The 14,580-nt window shown below is 36.8% G+C and overlaps 1 protein-coding gene across 2 annotated transcripts; it reads right to left on the bottom strand.

Annotated features, from left to right (window-relative positions):
* Positions 1-870: 870 nt before the first annotated feature.
* On the bottom strand, positions 871-14,369 carry LOC121904919 (lysosomal thioesterase PPT2-like). 2 transcript variants are annotated; one of them, XM_042422717.1, is made up of 10 exons: positions 14,272-14,369; positions 13,167-13,605; positions 11,669-11,822; positions 5,135-5,230; positions 4,843-4,950; positions 4,587-4,670; positions 3,467-3,551; positions 2,597-2,651; positions 2,316-2,486; positions 871-2,219 (listed from the first exon to the last, which is right to left on the bottom strand). In XM_042422717.1, exons 2-9 carry the CDS (start codon positions 13,332-13,334, stop codon positions 2,343-2,345), a joined length of 894 nt encoding a protein of 297 aa, XP_042278651.1. In that variant the 5' UTR covers positions 13,335-13,605; positions 14,272-14,369; the 3' UTR covers positions 871-2,219; positions 2,316-2,342. The 2 variants fall into 2 exon arrangements, with proteins under 2 accessions (XP_042278651.1, XP_042278652.1); XM_042422718.1 differs by lacking the exon at positions 14,272-14,369 and having other exon boundaries at positions 13,167-13,627.
* Between the last annotated feature and the right edge of the window lie 211 nt (positions 14,370-14,580).

The following is a 14,580-nucleotide window of genomic DNA, read 5'->3' as shown; positions in this document are numbered from 1 at the left end:
TTGCATTTCTATTTTAATCTAACCTCCTGGTTTGTAGTCAACCACAGTGATTAAATATTGAGGATTTAACATAACAAAAGAAACATCTGTATGAGCTAATATTATATCCCTGCAATAAATACTAACTCCATTTTCACTGAGACTTCTACTTTAGTTTGTTTGTTGGTCAATTTTAAGGTTGTACTTTGTGGTACTGTTGTAGTGGACTGCATTATATTCAAAGATGCTTCTAATTTTGTGTTCATTTAACTAAATGGAACAAAACCTCACAACAATAGAGACTGCAGTCTGATACAGCAGCAACACAACAGTGTAAAAAAAAAGCTGAATTAACATATTTGACCTTGTCATCAACAATTCAAAAGTTTCCTATAATAATTAATAAATAATTAATAGCACTGCTGTATAGCACTGCTGTATAGCAACTCCTGTACAATGTACAGGAGTTGTTTTTTTTTTTTTTTTTTGAGGTCAGTCTGTTTTTTTGTACTTTTCTCTTTGCTTCTATTGTGTTTTTGTCTCCTTTCTTTTGTTTTGTTTTCTTCTGTGTGCTGTAAAGAACATTGGAACACCTGCGTTGTGTGTAAAATGCCATACAGATAAAGTTGAGTTGAGTATATCCAGGGTTAACATGCTTGTCTGTATAACAGCTGCATCTAATTTGACTGTTCCACCCCAACGTTTCACAGTACTGTGATTAGCACCCGAAAGATAAATTAAACAATGAAAAAAATTCACATATTTCTGATAATGCCTTTGAAACAACTTGATCTCTATCATGCTGTCTATGTGAAAAATAAATCAATAAGTAAAATAACCAAACATGTAAACAATGATGTAGAAATTTAATAGAAATATAAAGTACTGTATTTCAGATATTCCGAAAGGATTCATTTACAACAAATCTGATAAGGCAGAAAAGTAACCTGCTCTCTATAGAGTGAGAGTCCCCATTATCTGTCACCACACGTTTTATCCTTGATAGCTGAAAAACACTTGCACAAGTTTCAACTCACAGAGAGTGGAAGCACTGAGCAGTTGTCAGTTTTGCTGTGATGCAGTTGTGAATTTACCCTTTAAAATACACCTTAAACGCACCTTAACCATCCAAATGGCCAATAAATTACTGCCACTAGAGGGCAGTGATTGCTCATTGCTCATACCATGATGCAGGCTCAGTGTGTTTAATGGGATTTATTAGCATAAATGTCTTTCATTAGACACTTCAGGCTACTATTACCTGTAATATTAGGAACCATTTAAGAATATTCCCATAGATTATTTATAAAAGTGGCCTTTATGGCAATAACAAAGACCACTGATTTTTGATTATATGTGTATTAAAAGCTTTTTGTTGCAAGTGCAGCAAAAACAAGCCAATTTTCACTTCAAATTCAAAAGCAGTTTAAAATATGAAGTTTGGACATTTGCACGCAATGGATAATTGAAAAAAATATTCATGCTAATGGGACTTTAGCTCTTTTGTTTTAGTTTTAACTTTAAATGTCATAAACTCTGGTTAAACAGACTTGTACCTGACCTGGAATTTACATTTTAGGAAGATCAAAATTTTGATCAATTTAGTTTCTGCTACAATTTGGCATGGTTATTGTAAAAAGTCACATTTTAAAGGCATGAAACAAAGATGCACTCTTATCATTTAAACACTGGTTAAATTAAATTAAGGTGTGCTTCATAAGCAAAGAATCCAATATATTGTAACAAGGAAATGAACATTATTATTAAGATATGGAAACCTTTTTTGGCTTATCTGTCCCATCATCATGAAGGAAAGGGGAAAAAAACAATGGATGCTGCTATTGTAATAATATGACAAAATATGGAATATAATAATATAATATAATAGACATGTATAATAATATAAGACAATATTGGGAAGGAGGTGTCTTAGAGAAGGGAACCTGCAGATCTGGACTTCAGTCAATTTGTCTTTTGTTTTGTGTGTAAATGCATGTGGTTAATGTCTTGTATAAAAATTCATATAAATAAAATATATTGAAAAGAGGGAATTAGGGGTGGCACGGTGGTAGAAGAAGGTGCCAGCTGGGCTCTTTCTGTGTGGAGTTTGTTCTGGGTGTAATTGCATTACTGTATAGGTGTAAATCTGAGTGTGAATGGTTTTCTGTCTGTATGTGTCAGACTGTCAGCTCTGTGACAGACTGGACCTGAGCTTTGATAGGCTCCAGCCCCCTGTGACCCTGAAAAAAGATAAGCAGATTAATCATGTGGACATCTTTGCACAAACATAAGCAATTTCCACAGTATACATAATGTTGTAGTAGTCAAAAGTCTACCTCTCACTTTCTGTCAGTGTGTTGTTTTCATGTGAGCCACTTCTCTATGCAGCTGCTGAACACCGTGAAGTTGGAGTGCCAGTATACATGCTTCACGCCGGAGTGAACACAGACTGACACATCTCCACGAGCGCCTAGCGTCTTCAGTCCAAATGTGTCATTCTTGTAGAACTTTCAAAGGGAAAAAAGTCAAACTAGTTTCCAGCTAATACAATTTACCAAAGGTGTAGGTTAGACAGAGTTGCAAAGAAACATGTACAGTATGTTAGTTTCCAACTTACCTCCTGGTTCTTCATTTGCACAACATTTTCTTTGCTGTCATAGAATCCAAAGTGGCTGTGTAAGAAAGAGGAAACAGTCAGTCCAGGTAGACAGGATTGAAACCTCTGCTGCTATTTGAACACAAAGACTTCACTTGACACTCATTTTGAATGCTCAGTTTTAGAATTGATTGTATTAGCACCTCACTTGATTGTCTTACACCTGAGTATCTATCTAAGCTGATTCAAGGAACATCCTGATCTGTATTTCTCTTTTTCTATGTTTAGTTTGAGAGGTGAATATGTTTTTAGTTCAACCATTAAAACTTCAGACAGAAAAACAGTTTCAGGTTTGATCGGCTTTGCAGAAAAACTCTTTCACTCATTACAGAAATAAACATTTTGGGGGGTTTCTGAAATGTGTGGACGGTAAGAGACATATGAAGACCAATGTAGAGCACCAAACTCCTCCAAAAATGATCTTTCATTTTTACGTTGCATGTTTTAGTTGTGACACAGTTTTATAATTTTAAATCTTATTCCTATATTAATCATATTCCATCCTACTGGTTTTATGCTATTTGACAAAAAATACATATTTACTTAACACACTTGCAAATGTGCTTCATAAAAATCCTCTGTTTTATTTATTTTGTTTGTTATTTAATCAGGGACGTCAACTCAGAACAAATTATTGACCTCAAAAAAACATCAGTGTTGAAGGACCAGCTGTGATATTATTGTTAAAAGAAAACCATATAAAATATGTGGAACATAAGATAAGAAGGCTGTTATATGATTAATTTGGCTCACAGTATTTAACACAGACACAGTCAAATAAAAGAGACTCAGCAGTATTCAATGATTGTAAAACTTTGATGAGATTTAAACCTGGACTGCCACGGTGTGATGACGCCATCATCTGGTCCTCCAATCAGCACAAGTTTCTTGATGCGCAGGAAGTTTTGTCTCCATGCTGAGGAAGTGAAATTGAAAAATGCATTTTTTAAATTATGTTACAATATGTCCACAAGTATAGTACTTATAGTATAGTACAGTTCATAATGTCCATGACAGGAACTTATTCCATTACATTTCATGTCAGCTCAAATGGCCTGACTTTTAGTTCCTAGTATGAGTCAAGTTTAAAAACCGCTGGATCCTCTACTTCTCATAGTGCAAAGTCTTTGTTAGATCCTTTCATGTTACTTGGCCACATCTTTCAATCTCCTCACCTCCACTTTGTGACTCAGGATTTCTGTTTAATATTTATTATCTCCATATCAAGCTGAAATAACCTTGATCACATCATAATGACGTAATCAAGGTTGTTTTCTCAGATAACAAAGCTTCTCCAGAGCCACAGAAGACAGTATACAACAGGCTACTGTGTATTGGTACTAATCATGACAACACAACTGATTTTAAGAGTAAAATAGGATCTCTTTTAGAAAAGTATTGTTTAACTGAAATTATATTTAGACTTTTAATTCCTGTGTCCATGTTGGCCTGATTGACAGGACCATCAGTCAGCTGCGGTTGCCGCAACTCCACCATCAGATTTCTGTGGCTGAAAATAACTGATAATGATGACAGAGAGTGGAAACGCAAAGCTTTGTAATATCTCTATGGGTGTTGTCACAGATCTGTACATGTTTTGTTTTTTTTTGTCACATAATTTAAGCCAAAATATTCTAATCAAATCATGTATCTGAGGCATGATGTTGTTATAGCAAATGTTGAAAGCCTTCAGTTTCCTTCAGTAGGCTAATCTTGAGAAAAGTGGTGTGACAAAGGTTACTGAAGTGTTAGTACTGATTATTTTGTTTGGGTTTCTCACCAAAGAAAAAGAAATGTCTGTGATTTATGTGACCTACAAAGTACGTATCTGCTCATTACCAGCAGGCACAGCCAGAACACCTGCTCTCATCCATTTGCTGTTAGTCCACAAGTATAGTACTTATACTATAGTACAGTACATAATGCTCATGACATGAACTTATTCCATTACATTTCATGTCCTTGTGAGGTCTGTCACCATTGAGCAGCGGCAGAAAGATGTTGCTCTGCAAGTAGCGGGACCTGTGGTGAGGATCTGTAGAGAAAAGATATAATATATATATTATACAGATATATATAGATATTATATATATCTGTTGCAGTGTCTTTTCAAGGGGGAATGTGATATCATGTGCAAGCTATCCTCAGTTAAAGGTAAATGTTTTCAGCTTTTGAACACAGTGAATACCCCCTTCCCTTATTCTCACCGTTCCAGTAGTCACAGATAGATACTTTCTGTCCCACTCTGTTGTAGCAAACACGAAACACTGTTTTTTTTACGCAGTCAGGAAATACCCACTTCAGGTAGTCTGTGTCTGTGGAGTGAGACAGTTAGAAAAAAACATTTATTTACAGTTATGCTCTGTTTTTGTCTGTTTTTTTTTTAAAGTTCTGGTGACTCAGCTGATAGTCCTAAATTCAGCATCCCCATGGAGGACATTTTGGTCAGGGGTAATTAGGATCTAGATATATTTTAGACATGAAATGAAGCTCACTGACCTCCGTACTGCCCAGCCTGTGGTGATGAAAGCGAGATGAAGGAATGGACGTTGTGGTCTGGATCCGTAGAGAGAAGTGCTCGACAAATGAGACCACCTGAGAAAAAAAAAAAAAGAGGACAAAGGAGTCAAAACATCAAGAGAGTTCCAGCAAACCAATATGTATGATCTGATGCAGTGATCCTTTCTCAGCTGCTTTCAGATCCTCAGACAGACTGTTCCAACAGCACAGAGCACAGAACCTTAATGCTATGTCACCAAAGGTTTTTCTCATGCACTTTGGAAAAGTAGAAGACTCATGCCACAGAACATGGGGGACTGTACTGGTTCATACAATGCAAGCATGTCAGATAAGTAGGCTGGTGCAAGATTATGAAGAGCTTTAAAAACAAGTAAAATAACTCTTAAATCAATACAGAAACTGAGAGGCAACCAATGTAAGGACTTTAAAATAGATGTGGCAGAGTTCTGATTTAATTGTGACTGATTTCTAACTTTTTTTTGGGTGTGCATGAATCTCTTTTTGTCGCTCAGAGAGCAAAATGGTCACAATTTGGTTATATGTTTGAGATTATAAAAAAGCAGCTTTGGTGACAAACCCCACATGAGCCTTAAAGCTTAGTTCTGAGTCAAAGATGACACTGAGGTTTCTGGCCTATAGGCTTGCAGTAATTCCTGGAGAATTAAGTTTTGTGATCAGTTTCTGTCTCTGATCTTTGGCCATAAAGTAATTATAGTCAGGTGAATCCAGTGCATTTCACTGTGAATGCACCCTCGCTCTGTGGTATGTAGAGCCCTTTTCTCATTCTTTCTTTCCAACATGTGCTTTCAGTAAAAATATAAGATGAATATGTTTTTTTTTTCCTTCTGGCCCTGCCATCTCCTCTGCTGAAGGACAGTAAGGTTGTCAATTATTTCACAAGCTTGTGCCGTTATACAAACACACGTACATGCACTTGTTACAACTATATACATAAACACAAACATCCACCCTGTTCCTACATTCACACACAAACACACACACACACACACACACTGGTAAGCATGCACTCATTAATCTATGATCATTTCTAAGAGCATCTAAATTATGACACTTTTGGGAAACGGGTGGAGATTCACAAATATATTTCCATTTAAAAATGCTAAATTGATGTACAAATGATGATATAAGTGATAAATTAGAGGCACAGATACAGATTTACAGATAAAAATCACTCTGCATTTATTTGTGCATTGTATTTTATGAGTTGCGTAACTTGACGTTTGTTTGTGAATACTAATGAGACTGTTTTAAACCCCTACAGTTCCTCGTTAATCCACAATGTCCTATTTATGGTGATGATTTTAAGTTAATTAAGAGTTCTCCAGTGACTTACTACTACACTTCTATGAAGTTGGGACTCAGAAGAGACAGATTATTTTAATGAATGGTGAATTGAAGCAGCTCAAATGGCCTGACTTTTAGTTCCTAGTATGAGTCAAGTTTAAAAATAGTGTCATAGTGCAAAGTCTTTGTTAGATCCTTTCATGTTACTTGGCCACATCTTTCAATCTCCTCACCTCCACTTTGTGACTCAGGCTTTCTGTTTAACATTTATTGTCTCCATATCAAGGGGAAATAACCTTGATCACATCATAATGACTTCGTCAGGGTTGTTTTCTCAGATAACAAAGCTTCTCCAGAGCCACAGAAGACATTATACAACAGGCTACTGTGTATTGGTACTAATCATGACAACACAACTGATTTTAAGAGTAAAATAGGATCTCTTTTAGAAAAGTATTGTTTAACTGAAATTATATTTAGACTTTTAATTCCTGTGTCTATGTTGGCCTGATTGACAGGACCATCAGTCAGCTGCGGTTGCCGCAACTCCACCGTGAGATTTCTGTGGCTGAAAATAACTGATAATGATGACAGAGAGTGGAAACGCAAAGCTTTGTAATGTCTCTATGGGTGTTGTCACAGATCTGTACATGTTTTGTTTTTTTTTGTCACATAATTTAAGCCAAAATATTCTAATCAAATCATGTATCTGAGGCATGATGTTGTTATAGCAAATGTTGAAAGCCTTCAGTTTCCTTCAGTAGGCTAATCTTGAGAAAAGTGGTGTGATAAAGGTTACTGAAGTGTTAGTACTGATTATTTTGTTTGGGTTTCTCACCAAAGAAAAAGAAATGTCTGTGATTTGTGTGACCTACAAAGTATGTATCTGCTCATTACCAGCAGGCACAGCCAGAACGCCTGCTCTCATCCATTTGCTGTTAGTAACAAGTGTCACATTGAATCCTTCATAATTTGGATATTCATTTGTTCTGTATCTCCCGTATCATTTCACTGAGAACCTATAACTTGTGTTTTCAAGACAGACAAAGTGAAATGTCATGCAACATCACCACTGGATGGCACTCTAGTTAACAAAACATTTTGAATAACTGCACACCTAAAATTTCTTCAGAAATTTTACTTTTTGTAGTTGAATTTTCACAGTTTTCACAGTAGAAAGCTCACAGGTGTAAATAATGAAATGAATGATGACTGAATCCCATTTTTCTGCTTTGGTAATGTTATTAGTAACACCTGTGCTTTTTCTGCAATGACAAGTCAAAAAGTCCACTGTGAAAAAGGCCTGCCAGAGGAGATAGTATTTGAATGACGTAAATATCCTAAAGATATGTTTTTGCTACTCAAAAATTTACAAATTCATACACTGCTGTACGTCCAACCTGAAGTTAAAAGTTTGACATTCCTGTTTGTAAATGTATTTTCTTAACAACATAAATGGTGGGCCACCATGTGAAAATGACACCTATCTTGGTATGTTGATAATGTGGAAGGGGAAATTGAAAGGGTGTGGTACAAAGATATTGGGTGCTGTGAGTGTGTGTGTGTGTCAGTGTTATTGTATGTGTGGGTTAAATATTTGCATTCAGTTCATGTGTGCAGCTATGTGCATTCAGTCTTTGTGAATTGATGTTTGGTCACATTTTTATGTTCTGTACTGCCATGTGTGTTTGCATAAATGAGCGGGAGAGACCTTGTCAAAGTAAAATAAGATAGATGCCATTTGCACTGCACAGATTCTGCACTGTATATATTGCTAGATATACTTATTTTGTTAAGTTGACCTTCAACCAACAGACACTCTGTCCCCTTGTGCTCTGTTTGAGCTCCCGTTGTTCTTGGTTCAGTATGTGTAAATTATACATCACCCATATTTGTCTAATATTATCTCACAGTGAGAGTATATCTTAGTCTCTGACAGACTGACTGACACCCCTTCCCTCATTCACCACATCCTCTCTTCTTATGTATGAAGTCACAGTTAACATTCCTCAACTATCCAAACCTTATGGGTCAGGACTTCTCTTGGGTCACTAGATCTTCAAATTGATGATAAATGAGCTGCATTTATCCAGTGCTTTTATCCAAAGTGCTTTAAAATTTGTCTCTTTTTCACCCATTCACTGACACACCGATAACAGCAAGCTACCATACAAAGCATCGGTCTAACCAGCAACTGGGGTTCAGTGTTTTGCTCAAAGACACTTTGACATGTGGACAGGAGGAGATGGTGGTCGAACCACCAACCCCACAATTAGAGGACAAGCCACTTTACCTGCTGAGCTGCAGTGGCAAATTTTGATTTGATTTATTTTTATTTAAAAATTAATGCAACCGGTTTGAAACACGTTTTTATTAAATCCATTTGGAGCTATGATAGTAAAGTATACCACACTCGAATTCTTAGTTTTTAGAGTGACTTTGTGACACTGAGGGAACACATACAGTACTGTGCAAAAGTTTTAGCACAACAACAACCCAAAACATACAGTCAGAGTTATAAAGAACTATGTTCAGCAAAAAGAGGAACAAGCAGTCCTGCAACAGATGATATGGCCCCCACAGAGCTCTGACCTCAACATCACTGAGTCAGTATGGGATAATATGATGAGACAGAAGCAGCTGAGATGCTTAAATCCACAAGATGCTTGTAACAACCTACCTGCCAAGTACCTTAAAAAACTGTGTGCAGGTGTACCGAACTGCTGCTGTTTTAAAGACAAGGTGTGTTCACAGCAAATATTGATTTCATTTAGATTTCTTCAGTTTACAGAACATTGTATGAAGTTAACTGATAATAAAAACTATTCATGGCATTATTTTTGAAAGCATCCTCACCTTACTTTTGTTCAGTACTGTATATCTGTTGTTTTTATTCAGACAGACATACTTATTTTACTAGATAGTTATCAGAGGATAACTTTCTACTGACTTCATGTAGAACTAGTTTAACACAGACAGTCAAGTACCAAGTAATGGTTACATGGATGTTTTTTGACTTCAGAAAGTAATGCAACATGTTTTAACAGAAAAGTTAAGATTGTATTTGATTACACAATAAATAGTGTATATAATTGTTTTGTTCTTGAAGATGTAATATGGGTATAGACAGCTATCCATTAAAACTTTTATTTGTGATTTAGTGGATTGAGTTGCTAAGTGATTTATTTTTTTCCTCTGTTATCTAAGAGGTGATAATATTATAATCCATTAGTCGATCAACAAAAAATGAATCGCCTACTATTTCAATAATTGATTAATGGTTTTGAGTTATTTACATTAAAAAATGTCTAAAATCTGTGCTTCTCAAATGTGAATATTTTCTGGTTTCTTTACTCCTCTGTGTTAGTAAACTAAATATATATGGGTTGTGGACTGTTGGTCGAGACAAAAGAAGACATTTGAGGACGTCATCTTGGGCTCTGGGAAAGACATTTTTACATTTTATAGACTAAATGACTTTTAAAAAAAAGAATTGTTTGTTGCTGCCCTAATATTATGCAGAGCTATCTGTCATGGTCTTGTCAGTCTGGCTCTATGTTCCTTGGTTGTTATTCTCTGTTCCATCAGAGACTCTCAGCTTGTTCTCCTTGTTATGTTAAGACTGGACTGATTTGGAGTAGGCTGTTTTGATCTGTAGACCTCTGGTGTGATATCATTTAAGTTGCCTTTATTAGTTAGACTGTAGTCATTGTGTTTCTGGATTTTTGGTTTTCTGTTTGCCCTGTGTTTTTCCTCCTGTGTCCCCCAGCCTGTTTTCCCTCCACACCTGTCCTGCATTCAGCTTTGTTAGCCCGGCCTTTTTCTCAGTGTTTTCCTCAACCTCTTAGCCTCTTTTCCATTCATTTGTTTCATCTCCTTTTTCCCCTGACTTGAATTTCTCTGCCCATTTCCCCACCTGCACTTCATTTCCTCATTAGGTCAGTTAGTATTTTAGCCCTGTTTTCAGTTCAGTTTTCTTGTATCCTTTGTTCTGCATTGTTCAGTTTTGCTTTGACCTGCCAGCTTTGTTTTTGTCTGCACAAGCCTTAAATAAAGATGTTATTCCTCAGCCTTGCTCAGCCTGCAGTCTCCTGCAATTGAGTCCACCTGCTCCGTTCCACCTGACACTATCTTACCGTATGTACTAGATAGGCTTTGAGTCAGCAGGTGTTTTTTGTTGTTTTAGTATTGTGTTATGTATTAAGTCTCACTGAGTATGGATGTTATGGATGCATACTTTGTTATATAAGTATTGTACACATATACAATACAGGTGAGAAGTGGCCTCTTGGCTTACTCTAAATCAAATATTCCAGTATTCAGTTAACTTGATCTGACCTATGTGTCGTTGGACTGTGGGAAGAAACCAGAGCATCTCAAGGAAACATTGCAAAGATATACCCTTATTACTGGTGCTAACCTCTGAGCCACTGTTCCACCCTTCCTGCATGTCAGAGATATCTAGCCTATCTCCTTTTCACATAGATGAATTATCCTGTTTTCGGGCCTTAGTGACAAAGTTCCCATTTAGAACAATGCACACAGATCACTTTAGAGATGCAGAAGCCAACCAGTACTGGAATATTGAAATACTAGCTGACCCCAGTTTTTTTATATATCAATTAGTTTACAGTACGTTGATGAAACACATCTTTATTTAGAAAAATGCACGATGTGAGCTCAATATATTCTATAATTAAGAAAGAGGTCAGAGCTAAAGTTTGACACAGGGCCCTTCTACAAGGTAGATAGAAGATAGATTACTTAATAATGCATGAACCAGTTGATGTTGTACTTAAAATAATGCTGGTTACTTACTATAATTACTGGTTGCTTTTAATAAGAATTCAGCATCCCATACTGTTCCAGGAGACTGTGACTTTGTTACATTGCTTTTAGTGTGTGTGTGTCTGTGTGTGGTCTGTCACAGGCTACTTTTTGGGACAAATTTCAGACTTGGGACCAGTTAACTGGGGACGGCTTTTCCAATTGGGGACAAAATGTCGTGCCCCCAATTGGGAAAAAACTGATTTTTGGGTCAGCGGTGATGGTTAGAGTTAGGATAAGCCTCCAGGAAATGAATATAAGCCCATGTAATGTCCCCAAAAGTGACCATGATCTGATGTGTGTGTGTGTGTGTGTGTGTGTGTGTGTGTGTGTGTGTGTGTGTGTGTGTGTGTGTGTGTGTATGTGCGAGTGAGAAAAGACCTTGTGAAAAGCACAGAAGATGGATGCCATTAGGAGCCTTTTGCATGATGGGGTCGATAGCTTTCCTGAAGTCTCGGACCTGCCTCCACAATGGCTTCAGACTGGCCAGGTTGTCATACAGGTCAATCACTGTCACCTCAGTCCCTGGATGCACCTGGGAATAAAATAAACATTAATAAAGGGGCTGTGAAATATTGATTCAAAAGAAGGGACAGAGTAACAGAAGCATAGTAATAACTGATTAAATCAGCAAATTGAATCAGTTAGATTTCTATGGATCGTGTTTGTGGATCACTGCTACTATAGTCATATTTCTATTATCATTATTGTTATTATTGTTGCTGCTGTGCATCTCTCTCTCTCTCCCTCAGCCCAACCTGTCGAGCCAGATGGCCACCCACATAGAGCCCGGTTCTGTTTGAGGTTACTTCTCGTTTAAAGGGGAGTTTTTCCTTGCTGCTGTCGTCAAGTGCTTGTTCATGGGGGGAATGTTGGGTCTCTGTAAATTAAAGAGTACAGCCTAGACCTGCTCTATATGAAAAGTGTCATGAGATAATTTCTGTTGTGATTTGGTTTTGGCTTTATAAATAAAATTGACTTGACAAATTATCAGCCTGATAATTGATAATGTTATCAGCCAACTCAATCATGTGGGCTTATACAGTTCTCCCAAAATAGCACTGATCTTAAGGAATAGAAAATGACAGAGGAACAGAAAGCATTATCTTGAAATGACAGGGGAACAGAAAGCGTTATCTTGAAACCGCTTGCTGATTCTCACTTCGCCTTGATTCTGACTGCCCTTAATATCATCAGTAATGCCATTCACTGTAGATCTAAAGTCCAAAATAAGTTAACCATTCACATTGCTCAAATTGCCAAAAAATTAAGCTTGACTGGTGAGCGAAATGTGAAACTCAAAAGCAGGTTATAAAGGGTTTCCTTCTAAAATAAAATCTAAAAAGTCTGCAAAAGAAAAAATGACAAAAGTGACACCAAACATTAAACTATTTGGCTGACAAAATTATATTTCAAAAATATATAAATACAGATAAACTTCAGAAGTATCTCCCAAATTTGAATAGCCTACATTTTTAAATATATTTGCACTTGTGTATAGCTAAATTTACATAAAGTATTAAAAATAAAGTACTTGTTTGGCTGAAAATTGGCCCATGTGACAGATATATTAAATCAGCTGGATACAAAAAATAAAAAAACAAAGTTAAGCCCCATAAAGTTTGATTACTTTTTCAGATTTTTAACAGGTTTTGTTTTGTTTTTTGTATTTTATAAGCTTATCATATATTGTTTAATGTAAATTTGCAATCTGAAAAGTAACCACCCCTGTCAAATAAAGGCAGTGGAGTAAAAAATGCAACATTTCCCTCTGAATTGTAGTGGAGTGGAAGTACAAAGTAGCGTAAAATGAAAATACTAAGAAAAATAAGTAATTGTACTTAGTTGAGTAAATGTACTACTACTACAGATGTCTTACCTTGGTTATGTAATCAGACAGCGTTTTGAACTGCTTCGGTCCATCAAAAATGCCATGCACGATGACGACAGGCATATACGCGTCAAGGCAAACCCCTGTCAGCAGCAGCAGCAGCAGCAGCAGCAGCAGCGGGGTTGGTGATCTTCGGATGACTTGCGGAGTCTTCATCTCCAGCCGGTCACAGATTAGACTTCTGGCCGAGCAGATGGAGGACCGAGGAAGGGATCACCAAGAGAGAAACTTTGCCCCGGGGTGCAGGTCTTTAATAGCGCTGATGAGTAATAATCGATCTCTTTCTTCTTTCTTCTTTCTTTCTTTGTAGATTTGGAGAGCATGGACGCTTCCTCCCTCCCACTACTGTTCTTGCTACTGTAGACGTGTGCGGTGTTTTGTGTGGTCTTAAAGATCACATCCGTTTTCCAGTAATCAGTGAGAGTCACTGAAAGGATGGGTTCACAATTTTCAAGTCTGTCTTAAAAAAACAGTCAGGTGCCCAAATGAACACTGAAATAGGTTTTTCTTGCCATAATCATCCCTCTGTCCATACTGACCATCAGAAGACCCCTTCACAAATGCACTTACAATGTAAGTGCCCATCATTTACAAAATCTACAAGCCTCCTTCAGTGCAAAAATGTATTTAAAAGTTTATCTGAAGCTAATATGAAGCTTCAGTCGTCCAAATAGTCAAATCAAGTAGATATCTTTCAACATTACAGTCTTTCTAGTGCCAAAGTCCCTCTTTTTGTTTATATACTACTCAACGGGCCAGGAAAACGCTGTCTAGGGAAACACAAAGAGGGAATTTTATTCTAAACTGTAAATGTGGAAGATATCCACCTCATGTGACCAACTCAGACTCTTGAAGCCTCATATAAGCTTCAGATCAGATCAGATTAAATGCATTTTTGCACAAAATGACTGTGTGGACACACTGTGGGTTTTGGCACCCATCACTTACATTGAAAGCACATTTTGAAGAGGATCTTTCAATAGCCAGTATGAACAAGAGGAATGATTACAGCGAGGAAAACCTCTTTCAGTGTGCATATGGTCCTGACTGTTGTTTTAAGACAGACTTGAAAAATTGTGAACCTAACACTTACCCAGCTTGGACGACATAAATCTTCATTGTAAACATAAAATTTGTATCATTTAGTAATTTAAGAAAAAACTTATTTAGCCTTTACTTTCCAATCTCTGCAGAGAAAAACACACATTCATGTCGAATGCACGTTAGGCTATTTATTTATTTGTTTCCTTGCTGTGGGGTGAGGTGGAAAATTGAAGGTTGCCTGGCATACAACCCTTAAAATCATCAATATTCTTACGATAGTTTGGTAATGTGCTCATGTGTTATTGCTTTTATTTTCCTCATTATGTTTCAGTGCAATGTCTCTGAAAAAGGCTATCTA

The sequence above is a fragment of the Thunnus maccoyii genome, chromosome 10 (genome assembly GCF_910596095.1).
Source record: "Thunnus maccoyii chromosome 10, fThuMac1.1, whole genome shotgun sequence".
Classification (NCBI taxonomy): domain Eukaryota; kingdom Metazoa; phylum Chordata; class Actinopteri; order Scombriformes; family Scombridae; genus Thunnus; species Thunnus maccoyii.
This window is presented reverse-complemented; position numbering and strand designations above follow the sequence as displayed.

Bases quoted from the DNA above. Each gene is read 5' to 3' on its own strand.
- LOC121904919 (XM_042422717.1), bottom strand. From the start codon at position 13,334: ATGAAGACTCCGCAAGTCATCCGAAGATCACCAACCCCGCTGCTGCTG. The intron at 11,823-13,166 runs GTAAGACATCTG...TTTTATTCCCAG, and splicing joins TGTCTGATTACATAACCAAG to GTGCATCCAGGGACTGAGGT. The intron at 5,231-11,668 runs GTCTTTTCTCAC...TTTTTTTCTCAG, and splicing joins TCTTCTGTGCTTTTCACAAG to GTGGTCTCATTTGTCGAGCA.